Genomic DNA, 19,670 nt, shown 5'->3' on the forward strand with positions numbered 1-19,670 from the left:
ACTCCAGCCTGGGCAACAGGGGAAGACCTTTGTCTTTAAAAAAAATAAAATAAAAAGGGCCAGGTGCAGTGGCTCACGCCTGTAATCACAGCACTTTGGGAGGCCGAGGTGGGTGGACCAATTGAGGTAAGGCGTTGAGACCAACATGGCCAACATTGCGAAACCTCATCTCTACTAAAAATACAAAAATTAGCTGGGCATAGTGATGGGCGCCTGTAATCCCAGCTACTCGGGAGGCTGAGGCACAAGAAGTGCTTGAACCCAGGAGCCAGAGGTTGCAGCAGTGAGCCAAGATCACACCACTGCACTCCAGCCTAGGAAAGAGTGAGGCTATCTCAAAAAAAAAAAAAAAAAAAAGAATAAAATAAAGGCTGGGCAGGCACAGTGGCTCATGCCTGTAATCCCAGCACTTTGGGAGGCTGAGGCGGTGCATCACCTGAGGTTGGGCGTTTGAGATCAGCCTGACCAACATGGAGAAACTCCGTATTCACTAAAAATACAAAATTAGCCAGGCATGGTGGTGCATGCCTGTAATCCCAGCTACTCAGGAGGCTGAGGCAGGAGAATCGCTTGAACCCGGGAGGCAGAGGTTGCAGTGAGCTGAGATCACGCCATTGCACTCCAGCCTGGGCAACAAGAGAGAAACTCCGTATCAAAAAAAAAAAAAAAAAAAAAAAAAAAAAAAAAAAAAAAGATACAATACCATGTCTTCCAAGGAAATACTTCTTTTCTTCTGAGGTTGGTTTGACCTATACTAGCAACAAAATTTTTTGTCATATTATTGCCTAGAATGGAAACTAAAGAGGTTGTTTAATATCCAGAGAATTTGACCAATGTCACATACCTAGTCACAGGCCAAATTAGAACGCAGTTCTCTCCTACCTACCAGGCCACTCCTTCACCACAGATAACAAAACAAGGTCACAATTAATTGATCAAAGAAAACTCAAAAGAGCATGCCCTGTAGTATTGTATCAACACTAAATTTCCTAATTTGGATCTCTGGTTATGTAAGAATGTCTTTGTGCTTAGAAAATCCATGTTGAGCCAGGTGTGGTGGCTCACACCTGTAATCCCAGCACTTTGGGAGGCCGAGGAGGGCAGATCATGAGGTCAGGAGTTCGAGACCAGCCTGACCAACATGGTGAAACCCTGTCTCTACTAAAAACACAAAAATTAGCCGGGCTTGGTGACGCACACCTGTAATCCCAGCTACTCAGGAGGCTGAAGCAGGAGAATCGCTTGAACCCAGGAGCTGGAGGTTGCAGTGAGCCAAGATCACGCCACTGCACTCCAGCCTGGGCGGCCAAGCGAGACTCTATCTCAAAAAAAAAAAAAAAAAAAAAAAAAAGGAAAGAAAAAGAAAGATGAAAGAAAGTCCATGTTGAAGTGTTTAGAGATAAAAGGGCTTGATACCTCCAACTCTAAGGGTGGGGGGAGGCACACAGTACATATAAATATTTACCTACAGTGAAGCAAATGCAGAAAATGTAACCAGTTACTGAATCATATGGGAGTTATCTGAAACATTGTTGTAACTTTCTGTTCATTTGCAGTTATGTAAAAAATGCTATGTGAGTGAATAAACTGCCTTATGTCACAAAACTAGCATTTTACTTTTAACAAGACAGGATTTGGCCAGGCGCAGCACGTCATGCCTGTAATCCTAGCACTCTGGGAGGCCGAGGCGGGTGGATCACTTGAGGTCAGGAGTTCAAGACCTGCCTGGTCAACATGGTGAAACCCGTCTCTACTAAAAATACAAAAATTAGCAGGGCATGGTGGCAGGCGCCTGTAATCCCAGCTACTTGTGAAGCTGAGGCAGGAGAATCGCTTTAACCCGGGAGGCAGAGGTTGCAGTGATCCAAGATCATGCCATTGCACTCCAGCCTGGGCAACAGAGGGAGACTCTGTCCCAAAAACACAAGGAAAAAAAAAAAAGACAGGACTTCACGTCAAGGTCATCCTTCCCAAATCAAAATTATGCCAAATTTGGGGACAAACTGCAAAGAAAGGCTATCACAACCTTCATTTTCTTTAAATGAGGATATATATCTCCATCCTGAGGTTCTGGGAAGAGGTTCTAATCTGTGCAAAAGCACTAAACATTTCATGCAAGCCAGCTTCAAATTACTCCTCCAGGACCCCACAATGCCGACCCTACTACCACACCTTTAAGTGTTACTTCCTCTTCTAAACTGATTCAAGTGACCAGACCAGGACAGAAATCTATCTACTCAAGGAGTAACACTGACTCAAATAACTAAGTATTTGTTCAGCTAACAATTCCCTCTTCCTTAAGACCACCACTGCAGACCACTCTGCCACATACTGCAGGCAGATCCAGAGCCGGTTACGTAATAATTTCTCACAGTCCCAGTGGGAAAAAAATTAGGGGGGATACCATTATAGCTCAGTCCAAACTAGCATTATTTCAGATAATCAAATTCACAAATGAAGAGATACGTTCCAAAAGAAAGACACCAGTTTAAAAAAAAAAAAAAAAAAAAAGGCAAAAGGAACAGCTGGAGAAGGTAGGAAAAAACCCAAGACCTCACAATAATAATAATAGTATCTGTTACTAGGTAACAAAATCAAGTCTGACAAAACCAGAGGTCACCGAATTAAACCAAACATCAGCAAGCCTTCTTGGGGAAGGTGGCAAGGGTAAAACAAATTTAATCTAAACTAGTTTTGGCTCCAAGGAGCTGCAAGTCCACAGGCGTGCGGTGAGGGGGCTGACAAGGACCCCCAGGGGAAAAGTCAAAGTGCTGTGCTTAGATTTTGCGAAAAGATGCAGGTATGGTGGGTCTCCAGATGACTTGTGGCAACATAAAAGTTTCATGATCAGAACTGGAATTCAAAGTGGACCAAAAAGTGTAATAGAAAAAAAAAGTATGAAAGGAAACCTGAAATTGTTCTACGATGCTTGCTTTGTTTTAACGGAAGCTCACATTCAGGTCAGGATGGGAAGACCAAGTTCGTTTGTGTGTGGCAAAAAGAAGTTTTAGATGTTGCTGAAAAGTTCACTTATGAACGTGGGCACCGAGTTTGAAAGAATAAGAGAAAGGCTACGAGCACGAAGAAAAAGCAAGGGGGCTCAAAGAGGCACAACAAATAAATCCTGACAGCTAAGAACTGCAACCCACGCTGTCTGACGGCAGAAAGGCCGCGGGAAGCTGAGGGGCAGGGGATGGGCGGAGTGCCAGGGCAGAATCGAGGTCACAGCGGAGAGGGCAGAAGAGCGAGCTGACGCTGCCGAAGGAGGCAGGAGAGCAGCCCCTGCAGTCCTGCGTCGAGGCCGGAGCAGACCAGCACCTCTGACAGCCTGAGAAGCTGAAAACGCTACCTGCTGGGCCCACGGTGGGCGGACCGGGCGTTTAAAGGTCAAGGTCAAGGTGGGGTTTGGCAAGCGATGCATAGCGCTCAAAGGAGACCGAAAACATACAAATAAGAATGCTATTATAAAATTATGACTATCGTAATTTTTTTTAATAAGAAAAAATAAAAGGTCTCCTGGACTGCTGCGGGGTGGAGGCGGCCCTGGCAGGAACGCGTGCAAAATAGGCCGGGGGCTGAAGTTGGGACGGAGGGCGGGCCGAGGGACCAGTGCTGGGCCACCGGAGGGAGGGAGGCACTGAGACTTGGGCCCAGGGCCTCCGCCGCACTCACTTGCCCTCCTGGCAGTCATAGAGCACGATGGAGTCGTCGTCGCTACTCGAGATGACCGTCTCGCCGTTGGGGCTGAAATCGAAGCAGTTAATCTTGTCCGAGTTTTCGCGGAACACCTTAGCGACGCGGAAGCTCCGCAGCACGCTATCGGTCAGCTTCATGGCGGCGGCTGAGGAAGGCAGCGGCGGCGCAGGACCGGGGCGGGGCCCGGCGGCGAACGGGCGGGCTGCCGAGGGGCCAACCCAGGCGGGGCGGGCGCCGCGCCGGCGGCTAGAGGGAAGTCGGCCAACAGTTGGGCCGCCTCCTCCTCTTCCTCCTGCTTGGACGAGGGTCTTCTGCCTGAACTGCGGAGCCTCGCCGTCTGTTCGTCTTCACAGCCACCTCACGGACAACCGGCGCGTAGCCGGCTCATTGTGTCCGCCATTTTGGGGCGACAGGCAGAAGCTGAGGGCGAGGAGCCTTAGCCGCGGCGCACGCCGGGAAAGGGGGCGGGGCGGGAACGGCCTCGCGAGGCCGGGAGTGGGGGTGGTGACGTCAGCGCGGCCGCGGCTGAGTGTAGTGGCAGGGCTGGCCGCTGGCAGGGAGGGGCTCAGACGCGCGGGGCCTTCTCCGGGGGTCGGAAGGTTGCGGGTGCCTTGGGAGCTGAGGGCCCTTGCGCTAGACTGCAACCCCTGCGAAGGCTCTGGCGCCTCCTGCAGGCTTCCCGACCACAAGCCGCGTGGGAGGGGGTACTGCAGGGTCGAGTACGCCGCTGGAGGCCGGTTTTGGGGGCGAATCAGGTGAGCCGCTCGCGGGCAGGCTTGACCGCTAGTCCACCGCAGCGCCCGCTTAGACAGCTTCGACCTCTTTTTTTTTTTTTTTTTTTGAGATGGAGTCTCTCGCTTTGTCGCTCAGTTGCGCTATCTCGGCTCACCACAACCTCCGCCTCCCGGGTTCAAGGGATTCTCCTGCCTCAGCCTCCCGTGCAACTGGGATTACAGGCGCGCGCCACCACGCCTGCTAATTTTGTATTTTTAGAAGAGACGGGGTTTCACCATGTTGGCCAGGCTGGTCTCGAACTCCTGACCTCAGGCAGTCCGCCCGCCACCCGCACCCGGCCTGGTGTTCTTAATCGAGGTAGACTTTAGGTACAGTAAAAATCAGCCGCCTTGGGCCGGGCGCGGTGGCTCACGCCTTTCCAACCCACCTCTTTGGGAGGCCGAGGCAGGATGATCGCTTGAGCTCAGGAGTTTGAGACCAGCCTGGCCAACATGACAAAACCCCATCTCTTCTAAAATACAAAAAATTAGCCGGGCATGATGGCGCGGCTGAGGCACGAGAATTGAGAAAGGGAGAGGCTGCAGTGAGCCGAAATCGTGCCACTGCATTCCAGCCTGGGCGACAGAACAGACGGTCTCCCTCCAAAAATTAGCCTTTTTAGTGGCTAGTGTTCTAACACCCATAACACAGTCATGCAATCACCACCACATTCAAAATATGGAAGAGTTGCACTATCCTGTTTGTAGTCAACAGGATTATTCTAAAGGTTCTATCATATAAGTGATTCTTTGCCTTAAAAGAAGTTTATCTCTAACAAAGGAAAACAGTATTTGAACAGAAAATAGGAACCAAGCTTCCTAACCTTAACTTTATGGGCAAAGGGTTAAACTCAGTGCCAACCTATGTAGCTTCACAGATCTCTATCTTGTGTGAAGCTCCTCCAAAGGTTAAAAAGCCTGGGGTTTCCAACAGTGGAGATGGGGATTATTTATTTTTGCTTTCTTTAGCTAAAGAGAAACAAAAACAAGGAAAGGCTATGAGACATTTCAGTCGCTATTAGGAAGGTGTGATATCCAGAGACCTGTGCAATGGTAAAAAAATGGAAACCCTGGGACAGCTGGGGTCTTTCTAGAAAGAACTTAGAGGCTGTATCCCAACCCCCTGGGTAAAAGGAGAGCCAGGATCCTTATACATAAAGAGAAGTTGTTCTCTAAGGGAAGAGGGCAAGTTCCTGGCTAAGTCTGGGGTATAATTGCCTCCTGACAAAGAGCAGAGCTTCTGGCTACAATTTGTTCTGGGGTCTGGAAAAAGCCGGTTTGAGTGAAACCTGAATAGATGGCAACTTTCCAAACTGCACAGCAATGGAAGAAAAACCCTCCACGCCCCAGATCACTCACTCTGCTTCCCTGTAATTCCTGTGCCTTTATTTCAGAAGCTAGAAAGGCTGATACAGAGTCTGCTTCGAATAGTTTAGAAGGCAACAAGGACAGATCGAGTGCCATGTTCTGGAACTGTCGGGAAGTGAACGCACCCAGTAAGATGATGCTGTATTTTGGTCCATGTTAATCTACAAAAATAACCACAGAAACAGCCGTAATCTACTGAATGTTGCCGGCCAAAAGAAATCTTTTCAGGGTATCTTTCAAGTATTGTACTTCCTATACCTTTTCCAGATTTCACCGTTAAGACCAAACCTTCCTCCCAAGACTTGCCTTTCTGCATTATTTTTGGAATGCAGTCTTTTTTTTTTTTTTTTTCGTTTTTAAGAGGGTCTTCAAATGCTCATCCTGTTTCACATTCTTACTGTTTCCAATTCCTAGCCTGGCTCCCTGCCCTATTATAGTGGGGCTCTCCTGGCTTCCAGCCCAACAGCATGGTTGCCTTAAAGGATGGACTTTAGGCCAGGTGTGGTGGCACTTTGGGGGGCCGAGGCGGGTGGATCACAAGGTCGGGAGTTCGAAACCAGCCTGGCCAAAATGGTGAAACCCTGTCTCTACTAAAAATACAAAAATTTGCTGGGCACAGTGGTGGGCACCTGTAATCCCAGCTCCTTGGGAGGCTGAGGCAGGAGAATTGCTTGAACCCAGGAGGCGGAGGTTGTAGTAAGCCGAGATCATACCACTGCACTGGGCAACAGAGCAAGACTCCGTCTCAAAAAAAAAAAGAAGAGATGGACTTTAAAAAGTGACCCAGAAAGCCGGCTCCAGATCTGGATGGGTGGATGGAGAGAAAGCTGCAGTCAGGAGTGAATCAGATGGCCTTTAAAAGAGCATCAGACTTAATTTTTTATATTTCCTTTTATTTGTAGTCATTTTGCTTGTCACATATTCATTGCAAAAAAACTAAAAAATACAAATAATAAAAACGTAGGATCCAGAGATAGCCACCGTTACAGTCTGTTATTATAGTGAAATATATATAACATAAAATTTACCATTTTGATGTAGAACCTTTCTGATTTTTTCATTTATTTATTTATGTATTTATTTTTTCTGCTCTGTCACCCAGGCTGGAGTGCAGTGGCATGCTGTCAGCTCACTGTAACTTCCACCTCGTAGGTTCAAGTGATTGTCCTGCCTCAGCCTTCTATTGGTGCCCGCTACCAAGCCCAGCTAATTTTTATATTTTTAGTACAGATGAGGTTTTATCATGTTGGCCTGGCTGGTCTTGAACTCCTGACCTCAGGTGATCTGCCTGCCTCAGCCTCCCGAAGTGCTGGGATTACAGGCGTGAGCCACCACACCCAGCCAGTCCCTGAAATACATTTTTAATGGATTCATAATATATTGTTTATAACTTTACCCATACTATGAACATATTCCAGGTCAATAAATATCGATACAATCATTTTGAATGGCTACATAATATTCTATTATATGGTTGTAAAGTAATTTTGCTTCCCATTTTGTCCAGAGCCCAGCCAGAGCTCAGTATGGATTAATTGAATAAATTAATTTATCCAAAGGATTCCAGATACTTGACTGGCCCATTTATTAAATTTTTCTGTTTCATGCTACACAATTGAAAATGGAAACTGTCCTAAACAATGTATCCTCTTTCCAAAACAGAGAGCTCCTTATGAATCCTAATTCTTTGAGATAAATTTCTGAGCTCCAGTGCCCAGCAGCAGGGCTTCTCTAGAGATAGACTAACTTCTCACATAACCCTTGGAATAACTAGAATCAGGTGATTCTCTTCTTTGGGACAGTTGCGTGTGTGTGTGTGTGTGTGAGCTTACACAGCCCTTGCAATAACTAGAATCAGGTGACTCTCTTCTTTGGGACAGTTGCGCGCGTGTGTGTGCACGCGCTTAATTGCCAAAGATGAAAAGCAGAACACTGGAACACAAAATGCCTAGTGAGGTGTCTGAGCTCCAGCACCGGGAAGTGGTCGCCTCACAGGTTGGCAAAAGGAATTTAATGACAACAGTATAGGTTTGAAAAAGGAAAATTTCTTAGAAGGCTGCAGAAGAGTGCAGCAGGGCACCCCCGCGAGAGGATTGAGGGCCTTGGTGGATCTTCCTTAGGTGCATTTATGGACCTTCAGGCCGGAGCTTAGGGTTGTAAAATGAGTTTCAGCATGGCATTACAGAGATGCCTAGAAATTTTAGTTACTTATAAAAGTTGAAAGAGGCGTGGAACCAGATCCCCACTTTAGATACTAGGGAAGTTTAATTCTAATTTCCCCAGATGAGGAGTTTTGCCTCTGGATGGCCTGTTGGATGGTCACCAGGTGGTCTTTGCTCCTTTCTAAATTCCTCAGATAAGGGCCAGGCACAGTGGCTCACGCCTGTAATCCCAGCACTCTGGGAGGCCAAGGTGGGTGAATCACTTGAGGTCAGGAGTTCAAGACCAGCTTGGGCAACGTGGTGAAACCACGTCTCCACCATAAAATACAAAAATTAGCCAAGCATGGTGGTGTGCACCTGTAGTCCCAGCTACTCGGGAGGCTGAGGCAGAAGAATTGCTTGAACCTGGGAGGCAGAGGTTGCAGAGCTGAGATCGCACTCCAGCCTGGGCGACAGAGTGAGACTCTGTCTCAAAAAAAAAAAAAGAAAGAAAAAGAAAAAATAAATATTACAAGGATGAAGTAAGCCATTTTTATTTAGAGAAAATATAAGTGTGTGCATGGAAAATCGTGTGGGATATACATGAATATTACTAGAAATAATAAATGTAGTTACTAATGTATGTCCACTTTTACTGGAATTCCTCAGAAAGGTCCTGAGACTCCGAGCAAGGGGCCTGGATAAAAAGAGGGTATCTTTCCCTGGCAGCAGGACCAACTACCCAATTTGTGGGGCCCCGTGTTAAAAAATTGCTAAGAATCTTAAGATGGCAACAACAGACTATTAAAACTAGGCCGCATAAAACTTAGAAACTAGGCCTTATAAAAAAGAACTTTAAAAAATTAACACCAGGTGGCTTTGGATAAGGTTCTACCCTGATAGGGTTTTACCCTGATAGGGTTCCACCCTGCTAATTCCGGGAAACAACTTCATGGGGTTCCACCCTGCCAATTCTGGGGGTCCCACCCTGCCTCAAAGTTCCCGGAATTAACAACTCCAGGAAAAAAAAACTCATAAGGTCCTGCTCTAACCAATTAGAACAAGACACCTTGCTCAGGCCATAGACAGACCCAATTACCACGCGCCTAAAGCTTTGTTTGAATTTCGCACCCTAAGCTGTGTTTAAACTTGTGTTTGCCTATATAAACAGCCTGTAACAAGCAGTCGGGGTCCCAAGGCCAACTTAGAGCTTGGGACCCTAGCGCGCTAGTAATAAATAACTCTCTGCTGTGAATCTCGTGTCGGTGATCCTTCGCGGTGACCCCTGCCCAGGAGGGAATCGACAGTTCGGTTCCAACATTTGGTGCATTGGCCGGGAAGTGGGGTCGTCCGAGGACCCCCGACCCATCCGGCGGAGACCCATCTGGCCCGGGCCACGGACTGCTGACTGAACGGACCTACCAGGTACTTTCGTTTTGTTCTGTCTGTCTTGCCGGCTAACTCTGAACTCTAGGGAGTACTCCTTCTGAATTAAGTGGGGAAGGGGGACAGACGTGTCCGGCACCTTCCCACTTACGCCCCGGGGGATACCCTGGCGGTAGTCTAGGAGAAGGCTGACGACTCAGTCAGCCTCCTTAAATCTGTAGGCAGGTCGCCCCTGCCGTCTGAGTATTTTATGATCTTGTGGCGCCACTCTCTGGCTGCGCGGCTTCTCCTTACTTGTCTGGTCTTTGTTTTTGTTATTTTCGTTTTGTCCTTGTTATACGTGGACAAAATAAGACAGACGTTGACGACTCCTTTGTCTCTGACCCTGACTCACTTCCCTGACGCTCGGGCTCGAGCCCACAACCTCTCCATAGAAGTCCGTAAGGGACGATGGCGAAAATTCTGCTCGTCCGAGTGGCCTACCCTCCATGTTGGGTGGCCCCGGGACGGAACATTTGACCTCCCAATTATCTTACAGGTTAAAGCAACAGTGATAGATCCTGGGCCACACGAACACCCAGACCAGGTGGCCTACATAATTACTTGGGAGGATCTGGTCCGAAACCCTCCCTCTTGGGTGAAACCCTTCCTCCATTCCCCTTCCCCACCCCAGTCTACCCTTCTTGCCTTAGAAGCCCCAAAAAAATCGGAAACCGGACCCGCATAAGCCAGTCCTCCCAGATGAACCCCAGAGGGATCTCCTCCTTCTTGACCCCCTGCCTCCTCCACCTCAAAACCCCCTTCTGAGACCTCCACCTTATGCTTCACCCTTGTCCCCTGTCTTGTCCCCAGCTCTTTCCTCTACCGCCTCGGCCCCTACCCTTTCTCCAACTTCTCCCTCGGCCCCTCCCTCCACCCCGTCTCCTTCTCCAGCCCCGCCCAAACTCACCCCTCGGATGCCGCCACCGACACCTCCTCGTCTCCGCTTGCGGCAGACTGAGGACCCAGATGGCCCTTCCACTTGGCAATCCTCCCTTTTTCCCCTCCGTACCGTCAATCGCACAGTCCAGTACTGGCCCTTCTCTGCCTCTGACCTCTACAACTAGAAAACCCATAACCCTTCCTTTTCCCAAGACCCCCAGGCCCTAACCTCGTTAATAAAATCCATTCTCCTCACTCACCAGCCCACTTGGGATGATTGCCAGCAACTCTTGCAGGTCCTCCTAACCACTGAAGAAAGGCAGCAAGTCCTCCTGGAGGCCCGGAAAAATGTGCCAGGACCAGGAGGCCTCCCAACCCAACTTCCCAATAAAATAGACGAGGGATTTCCCCTCACCCGCCCAGACTGGGACTATGAAACGGCACCAGGTAAGGAGAGTCTCCAAATCTATCGCCAGGCTCTGTTGGCGGGTCTCAAAAAGGCAGGAAAGCGCCCCACAAATTTGGCCAAGGTAAGGACCATAACTCAGGAAAGGGATGAAAGCCCGGCAGCCTTCATGGAAAGGCTTCTGGAAGGGTTCCAAATGTATACCCCATTAGACCCAGAGGCCCTAGAACATAAGGCTACCGTAGCTATGGCATTCATAGACCAAGCTGCATTAGATATCAAAGGAAAACTCCAAAGACTAGATGGAATCCAAACCTATGGATTACAGGAATTGGTTAAGGAGGCAGAAAAAGTGTATAATAAGAGAGAAACCCCTGAGGAAAGGGAAGCCAGGTTAGCGAAGGAACAGATGGAGCAAGAGGATCGTAAGGACCGAGTGAAGAATAAGCATTTAACAAAAATCCTGGCGGCAGTTGTGAGAGAAAAAGGACCAGGGAGAGAGGGAGAGAAGTGGAGGCGGCCGGCTGGCCCCCGTGTCTTCGCATCATGGCAGCCACCGCTATGCTGGTCAAGGACTCTGCTAAGTTAACCCTTGGGCAGCCACTAACTATTATTACCCCACATGCTCTAGAGGCCATAGTGCGGCAGCCCCCGGACCGGTGGATAACCAACGCACGCCTAACCCACTACCAGGCCCTCCTACTGGACACGGACCGCGTCCAGTTTGGCCCTCCGGTCACCCTAAACCCTGCTACGCTGCTGCCGGTACCAGAAGACCAACCAAGCCCACACGATTGTCGGCAAGTACTGGCTGAGACCCATGGAACACAGGAAGACCTTAAAGACCAAGAACTCCCAGACGCGGATCACACCTGGTACACAGACGGCAGCAATTACCTTGACTCAGGTACCCGGAGGGCGGGAGCGGCGGTAGTAAATGGCCACAACACCATTTAAGCACAATCACTACCTCCTGGCACGTCTACACAGAAGGCTGAGTTAATAGCACTAACCAAGGCCCTAGAGCTGTCCAAGGGAAAGAAAGCTAACATTTATACTGATAGCCGGTATGCCTTTGCAATGGCTCATACTCATGGAAGTATCTATGAAAGAAGAGGTCTCCTAACCTCAGAAGGAAAGGAAATCAAGAACAAAGTTGAAATAATTGCCTTATTAAAAGCCCTTTTTCTTCCTCAAGAAGTGGCTATAATTCACTGCCCCGGGCATCAAAAAGGACAAGATCCAGTCGCAGTAAGAAACAGACAGGCCGACCAAGTGGCCAGGCAAGCCGCCATGGCGGAAGTACTAACCCTAGCCACAGAACCTGACGAAACCAGCCACATAACTATTAAACATACTTAAACCCCGGGAGACCAGGAAGAAGCAAAAGCCATAGGGGCTATAGAGAACAAAGACACTAAAAACTGAGAAAAAGGAGGAAAAATAGTCCTTCCCCAAAAGGAGGCCCTGGCAATGATCCAGCAGATGCATGCCTGGACACACTTGAGTAGTCAAAAAGCTAAAATTACTGATTGAAAAAAACTAACTTTCTTTTTTTTTTTGAGACGGAGTCTCGCTGTGTCTCCCAGGCTGGAGTGCAGTGGCGTGATCTCGGCTCACTGCAAGCTCCGCCTCCCGGGTTCACGCCAGTCTCCCGCCTCAGCCTCCCAAGTAGCTGGAACTACAGGCGCCCGCCACCACGCCCGGCTAGTTTTTTGTATTTTTAGTAGAGACGGGGTTTCACCATGTTAGCCAGGATAGTCTCGATCTCCTGACCTCGTGATCCACCCGCCTCGGCCTCCCAAAGTGCTGGGATTACAGGCTTGAGCCACCGCGCCCGGCCAAAAAAAACTAACTTTCTAATCCCAAAGGCAAGTACCCTCGTAGAACAAGTGACATCTGCCTGTAAGGTCTGTCAGCAGGTAAACGCTAGGGCTACCCGAGTGCCAGAAAGGAAACGAACTCGTGGTAATCGCCCAGGAGTCTATTGGGAAATAGACTTCACTGAAGTAAAACCTCACTATGCTGGATATAAGTACTTACTAGTGTTTATAGATATCTTTTCAGGATGGGTAGAAGCCTACCCCACCCGGCAAGAAACGGCACACATAGTAGCCAAGAAAATTCTAGAAGAAATCTTTCCTAGATTCAGACTTCCCAAGGTAATTAGGTCAGATAACGGGCCGGCCTCCGTTTCTCAGGTAAGTCAAGGGCTCGCCAGGATATTGGGGATTAATTGGAAATTACATTGTGCCTATAAACCCCAGAGCTCAGGACAGGTAGAAAGAATAAATAGAACAATAAAAGAGACCCTTACTAAATTAACCTTAGAGACTGGTTTAAAAGATTAAAGACGCCTCCTATCCTTAGCTCTGTTAAGGGCCCGAAATACGCCTAACCGTTTTAGGCTCACTCCATATGAAATCCTCTACGGAGGACCTCCCCCTTTGTCAACCTTGCTTAACTCCTTCTCCCCCTCCGATCCTAAAACTGACCTACAGGCTCGGCTAAAAGGACTCCAAGCAGTACAGGCCCAAATCTGGGCCCCCTTGGCAGAACTGTAACAACCAGGACATCCACAGACCAGTCACCCCTTCCAGGTGGGAGACTCTGTCTACGTTAGACGGCACCGCACTCAAGGACTACAGCCTCGGTGGAAAGGACCCTACATTGTTCTCCTGACCACGCCCACAGCCATAAAGGTTGACGGAATCTCCACTTGGATCCACGCATCCCACGCCAAGGCTGCTCCAGAGACGTCCGGACCAACACCACTTAAGACATGGAAACTCCGACGCTCCGCGGACCCGCTCAAGATAAAACTCTCTCGTATCTAACTCCTTGCTTATTGTTTGCCCTTCTTCCCTGCGCCGTCTCTAGTGTAGTTTTTGACGCTAACCCCCACCGGCCATTTAGCCTGACCTGACAGATAATTAATTTTAATAATCAAGAGGTCTTAAATAAGACCTCCGAGAATGCTCCTATAAAGACTTGGTTTCCAGACCTCTATTTCAACCTAAAAAAAAAAAATAGCAGGAAAGATAAAAAACACAGGCCCCCGGTTTACTGGTCCCACAGAAGTCCTATTAAGGACTCCTCAGGATGGACAAGAATGGAAAGGACAGGCTAGAAAGGTGTCCATCAGCCGGAACAGGTTTTATGCCTGTCCCGGATTCAGGACAGGACAAATAAGAAAAACTTGTGAGGCCGGGCGCGGTGCCTGTAATCCCAGCACTTTGGGAGGCCGAGGCGGGCGGATCACAAGGTCAGGAGATCGAGACCACAGTGAAACCCCGTCTCTACTAAAAATACAAAAAATTAGCCGGGCGCGGTGGCGGGCGCCTGTAGTCCCAGCTACTCAGGAGGCTGAGGCAGGAGAATGGCGGGAACCCGGGAGGCGGAGCTTGCAGTGAGCCGAGATCACGCCACTGCACTCCAGCCTGGGCAACAGCGTGAGACTCCGTCTCAAAAAAAAAAAAAAAAAAGAAAAACTTGTGAAAATCTGACTCACTTATATTGCAAAAGCTGGTCCTGTGTAACTACTAATAATGGAAAGTAAAAATAGGCCACAAAACCTTGGTATATAACCATGTCCTTTGTCCAGCCCTGTACCACAACCCAATATTCGGAAAATTGCAACCTGGTTCGCATCAAGTTTGAAGATGCGGCAAAATCTGATAACAGATAAATAACAACAAGGTTAATATAAGGTCTCTATTTATACCAGCACAACCCGCCTAAAATTCCCCTCCAAATCAGACTATTAGTCAATCCAGACACTGCCCCTGTTGCAGTAAGGCCAAACCAGGTTTTATTAGAAGCTAGGAAGCCCCCGGTTTCCATATCAGAGAAGCCCCAACTAAAAGCTCCTCAAAGCACCTCCCCGCCCTTAATCTCCCTCACCCTCGCCGACATGTTAGGAATTAAGGTAGCGGCTAAAGTTAAAACCAGGACAGCAGCCCTAGTGCATGGTAACCATCATCTGCAACAACTTAAAGTAGCCATAGATGAAGACCTTAGAGCCATAGAACAATCTATCACAAAACTTGAAGAGTCCTTGACTTCTCTGTCTGAAGTTATATTACAAAACCGACAAAGACTAGAAATTGTCTTTCTGAAAGAGGGCAGGCTCTGTGCAGCCCTGAAAGAGCAATGTTGTTTTTATGCAGATCATTCAGGAATAGTTAAAGATTCTATGGCAAAACTAAGAAAAAAATTAGACAAGAGAAAAAAAAAGAAAAAATCTCAACAAAGTTAGTTTAAAAATTGGTACAACCAATCCCCTTGGCTTAGCACCCTAATCTCCACCATCTTAGGACCCCTCATCCTGCTCACGCTCATCCTGACTTTCAGGCCATGCATACTCAACCGCTTACTCACCCTTATTAAAAATAGATTAAACATAGTACATGCTATGGTTCTGACCCAACAATACCAGACCCTCAGGACTGAAGAAGAGGCTCAAGATTGAGCCTCTGACACAAAAAGAGGAGGGAATAAAACTAGGCCGCATAAAACTTAGAAACTAGGCCTCATAAAAAAAGAACTTAAAAAAATTAACACCAGGTGGCTCTGGATAAGGTCCCACCCTGATAGGGTCCCACCCTGATAGGGTCCCACCCTGCCAATTCTGGGAAACAACCTCATGGGGTCCCACCCTGCCAATTCCGGGGGTCCCACCCTGCCTCAAAGTTCCCGGAATCAACAACTCCAGGAAAAAAACCTCATAAGGTCCTGCTCTAACCAATTAGAACAAGACACCTTGCTCAGGCCATAGACAGACCCAATTACCACAAAGCTTTGTTTGAATTTCGCGCCCTAAGCTGTGTTTAAACTTGTGTTTGCCTATATAAACAGCCTGTAACAAGCAGTCGGGGTCCCAAGGCCAACTTAGAGCTTGGGACCCTAGCGCGCTAGTAATAAATAACTCTCTGCTGTGAATCTCGTGTCGGTGATCCTTCGCGGCGACCCCTGCCCAGGAGGGAATCGACAGTTCGGTTCCAACACTATTAAACCAAGTGCAGCATCCTTCTGACTGCACAGGTCACACCCATGAAGCTGGCTCAACCCAGGACTAGTACAGCAACAACAGTGAGTCTCTCTACATGCACTGGAAATATATTGTGATGAAGACTCTGAAGTTCTGAAAGGTTAACTTTCTCAGGGTCACTTAGCCAGTAAGCCCTAAAGTCTGAATTCACACTCTGCTTCAGCACTGGAAAGCTTGTGTTCTGTTTCCAGGGCAAAGGACAAGCAATCATTCACATTTAACAAAGACCACTGTTAGGAAACAATGCCTTCTTAGTCTGGAAGGAAAGGATGGAATCTTCCCAGATAAGCCTTGACTGCTCAGAGCCAGGAGGACCTGCCTAGAGTCTCAGGGCCAAGGCCTCTGTCTCTAAAACTACAGCACTGTTTCCAAAGGCTTAAAAACTTTCCCAAACAATCCAACATACACAGTTTTAGTGGCCTCTCATCAGTGACTTGCCTAGTCATAACTGAACTGCTTCCTGGTGCTTTGTTTTACTCTACCCAACTCCTCCTTCCAAGAAAAATAGCTTTAAGGTGTTTCCTTTTTATTTATTTATTTATTTATTTATTTATTTATTGAGCCGGAGTCTCGCTCTGTCGCCCAGGCTGGAGTGCAGTGGCGCGATCTCCGCTCACTGCAAGCTCCGCCCCCCCGGTTCATGCCATTCTCCTGCCTCAGCCCCCCTTTAGCTGGGACTACAGGCGCCCGCCACCACGCTTGGCTAATTTTTTTGTATTTTTAGTAGAGACGGGGTTTCACCGTGTTAGCCAGGATGGTCTCGATCTCCTGACCTCTTGATCCGCCCGCCTCGGCCTCCCAAAGTGCTGGGATTACAGGTGTGAGCCACCGCGCCCGGCCTATTTTATTTATTTATTTATTTATTTTAGACAGAGTCTCACTTTGTGGCCCAGGCTGGAGTGCAGTGGTGTGATCCCGGCTCACTGCAACCTCTACCTCCTGGGTTCAAGCAATTCTCCCACCTCAGCCTCCTGAGTAGCTGGGATTACAGGTGCATGACACCACGTCCGGCTATTTTTTTTTTTTTTTGTATTTTTAGTAGAAACGGGATTTTGCCGTGTTGGCCAGGCTGGTCTCGAACTCCTGACCTCAAGTGATCTGCCCGTCTCGGCCTCCCAGCTTTAAGGTGTTTCAGAGCCCTTACACAGGACACAGCTCCATTCTACCCTGCCTCCAACACAGCTGACCTTCCCTCCCACGGAGCAACCCTGCAAGCCCAGGCTGGGCACAGTGGCTCACGCCTATAGTCCCAGCACTTTCAGAGGCTGGGACAGGAGAACTGCTTGAGTCCAGGAGTTTGAGACCAGCTTGGGCAACAAAGCAAGACCCTGTCTCTCCAAAACATTAGCCAGGCATGGTGGTGTGCACCCGTAGTCCCAGCTACTTGAGAGGCTGAGGCAGGAGGATTGCTACAACTCAGGAGGTTGAGGATACAGTGAGCTGTAATCACCACTGTCCTCCAGCCTGGTCGACAGTGCGAGACTTTGTCTCTCAAAAAAAAAAAATTAAAATTAAAAGTACCACTTCTTACCTATCCCAGCAGCTACAGCATTTGGCCCACACAGAAGGCACTCAGGAAATTCTTGAATTATGTCTGAAGAAGTAATAAATGCATGGATGGATGAAGACAGCCGACTATAACCAAGGAAAAACAATAAAATTTTCAGTATTTACAACCTCTCCCGCATTAAAGAGAGCAATTCCACCTGAGGATGCCTTTGTTTTGATGATGTGGTGGGAAATCATTTAGGAGAAGGAATACACAGTTTCATATTTTAAAAGGAAAAATCCAGGGAGAAGGACGGGTGTGGTGGCTCATGCCTGTAATCCCAGCAATTTGGGAGACGGAGGCAGGTGGATGGCTTAAGCTCAGAAGTTTGAGACCAGCCTGGGCAACATGGCAAAACCACCTGTCTACAAAAAATACAAAAAATTAGCTGGGTATGGTGGTTCATGCCTGTGGTCCCAGCTACTTGGGAGACTGAGGTGGGAAGATCACTTGAGCCTGGGAGGTGGAGGTTGCAATGATCCAAGATCATGCCACTGAACTCCAACCTGGGTGACAGAGTGAGACCCTATCTCAAAAAAAAAAAAAAAAAAATATATATATATATATATATATATATATATATATATATATGAAAAAGAAAAATCCAGGGAGAGATCTCAAGTGGGGGCCAGAGGAGGGTAAAGGTTCATGACAAGAGCACAGCATGGTTTGGAGACCTACAGAGAGATGTAGCAACTGCCAAAGGGAGCAGGTAGGGGGTGTGAAAAGAAAAGAAAATTTCAGGACATTCTCAATTTATAATGTGAAGGAGAAAAGTTAAACCCTGGAAACTGAGCAGGCATTGCTTTTTTTTTCTTCTCTGATCCATGACTGCTGCTTCCTGACCTTTATATTGAAATGTTATACATTAACCAGGCTCCCTATTCTTCATTCAAACTTAGACTAGATGATGTGGGAGATAGAGACCCTTGTGATTGTTGTCTCTTTACAATAGAATGTTAAGCAAACTCCTTCGAGTATAATAAATGGTAGCCAATCAAATCTTGTATTTATGTTAGCTTTTTTTGGAAAATGTAATTCCGGTCAGCACCCGTTTTTGCCTATATAAACAATCTTTTTTTTTTTTTTTGGAGACGGAGTCACCCAGGCTGGAGTGCAGTGGCGCAATCTCGGTTCACTGCACCCTCCCAGGTTCAAGCGATCCTCCTGCCTCAGCCTCCCAGCCTCAGCGCCCCCAGTAGCTGGAATTACAGGCGCATACCACCATGCCTGGCTAATTTTTGTATTTTTAGTAGAGACGGAGTTTCGCTATGCTGACCAGGCTGGTCTTGAACTCCTGACTTCAGGTGATCCACCCGCCTTAGCCTCCCAGAGTGCTAGGATTACAGGTGTGAGCCACTGCGCCTGGCCCATGCCCAGCTAATTTTTGTATTTTTAGTAGAGATGGGGTTTCACCATATTGGTCAGACTGGTCTCCAACTCCTGACCTCAAATGATCCCAGCTGCCTCAACCTCCCAAAGTACTGAGATTGCAGGGATGAGCCACTGCGCCTGGCCCAAAAACACATTTCTAATGTCAACCTAAAAATCATCAAAAGGTTCGAGATCCAGTTAAAAGAATTTATTCAAGCATAAAGTGTGAGGGCAGCCATCAGGGAAACACAGACACCAAGCAGTGGCAATTAGTGTTCCCCAGCGTGGGGAAAGGTGAAGATTGTTTATATTGGCCGGGCGCCTGTAATTGTTTATACACCTGTAATCCTAGCACTTTGGGAGGCCAAGGTGGGTGGATCACAAGGTCAGGAGTTCGAGACCAGCCTGGCCAACATGGTGAAACCCCCATCTCTACTGAAAATACAAAAATTAGCTGGGCGTGGTGGTGGGTGCCTGTAGTCCCAGCTATTTGGGAGGCTGAGGCAGGAGAATCGCTTGAATCTGGGAGACGGAGGTTGCAGTGAGCGAGATTGTGCCCAGGCTGGAGTATAGTGACAGTGAGCCAAGATTGTGCCATTGCACTCCAGCCTGGGTGACAGAGCAAGACACCACCTCAAAAATAGGAGAAAGAAATGTGTTTTTGTTGGTTGGTTGGTTTTGAGACATGGGACCAGGCTGGAGTGCAGTGGCATGATCAAGGTTCACTGTAGCCTCTACCTCCCATGCTCAGGAGATCCTCCCACCTCAGCCTCCCGAGTAGCTGGGACTACAAGAGCATGCCACCACACCCGGCTCTTTTTTTTTTTTTGTAGAGATAAGAGTTTTGCCATGTTCTCAGGCTGGTCTCGGATTTCTAGGCTCAAGCGATCCGCCCACCTTGGCCCCCCCAAGTGTTGGTATTACAGGCGTGAAACACTGGGCCCTGCCAAGAAACATGTTTCAATAAAATCGTTAGGAAATCAAGTATGTGATTTGTGATGCAACT

General features: G+C 48.1%; 2 protein-coding genes and 2 long non-coding RNA genes across 5 annotated transcripts in view; 2 read left to right on the plus strand and 2 right to left on the minus strand.

Annotated features, from left to right (window-relative positions):
* Positions 1-468, minus strand: part of LOC144339228 (uncharacterized) — a 2,506-nt gene extending 2,038 nt beyond the window's left edge. Inside the window, exon 1 of one of the 2 annotated variants that reach the window (XR_013414003.1) lies at positions 230-468. This is a non-coding gene — a long non-coding RNA (uncharacterized LOC144339228). The remainder of the gene's footprint in view (positions 1-229) is intronic. The other variant, XR_013414002.1, reaches the window with a different exon arrangement.
* WDR82 (WD repeat domain 82) overlaps positions 1-4,101 on the minus strand; it is a 22,566-nt gene extending 18,465 nt beyond the window's left edge. Inside the window, 1 exon segment of the mRNA NM_001261101.1 lies at positions 3,673-4,101. Coding sequence (NP_001248030.1) covers positions 3,673-3,833 — 161 coding nt within the window. The 5' untranslated portion in view covers positions 3,834-4,101.
* Positions 3,832-13,528, plus strand: LOC106996905 (uncharacterized). The gene is made up of 6 exons (XM_077994111.1): positions 3,832-4,071; positions 4,137-4,451; positions 9,272-9,403; positions 10,582-10,732; positions 11,323-11,598; positions 13,193-13,528. Exons 1-6 carry the CDS (start codon positions 3,832-3,834, stop codon positions 13,312-13,314), a joined length of 1,236 nt encoding a protein of 411 aa, XP_077850237.1. The 3' UTR covers positions 13,315-13,528.
* Positions 6,171-9,233, plus strand: LOC144339225 (uncharacterized). The gene is made up of 2 exons (XR_013413998.1): positions 6,171-6,676; positions 8,273-9,233. It is a non-coding gene; the product is annotated as an uncharacterized LOC144339225 (long non-coding RNA).
* Positions 13,529-19,670: the final 6,142 nt, after the last annotated feature.

This window comes from Macaca mulatta, chromosome 2 (genome assembly GCF_049350105.2).
Source record: "Macaca mulatta isolate MMU2019108-1 chromosome 2, T2T-MMU8v2.0, whole genome shotgun sequence".
NCBI lineage: Eukaryota > Metazoa > Chordata > Mammalia > Primates > Cercopithecidae > Macaca > Macaca mulatta.

Bases quoted from the DNA above. Each gene is read 5' to 3' on its own strand.
- LOC106996905 (XM_077994111.1), top strand. From the start codon at position 3,832: ATGGCGGCGGCTGAGGAAGGCAGCGGCGGCGCAGGACCGGGGCGGGGC. The intron at 4,452-9,271 runs GTGAGCCGCTCG...ACCCCTGCCCAG, and splicing joins CGGTTTTGGGGGCGAATCAG to GAGGGAATCGACAGTTCGGT. The intron at 11,599-13,192 runs GTACCCGGAGGG...ACTGACCTACAG, and splicing joins CAGCAATTACCTTGACTCAG to GCTCGGCTAAAAGGACTCCA.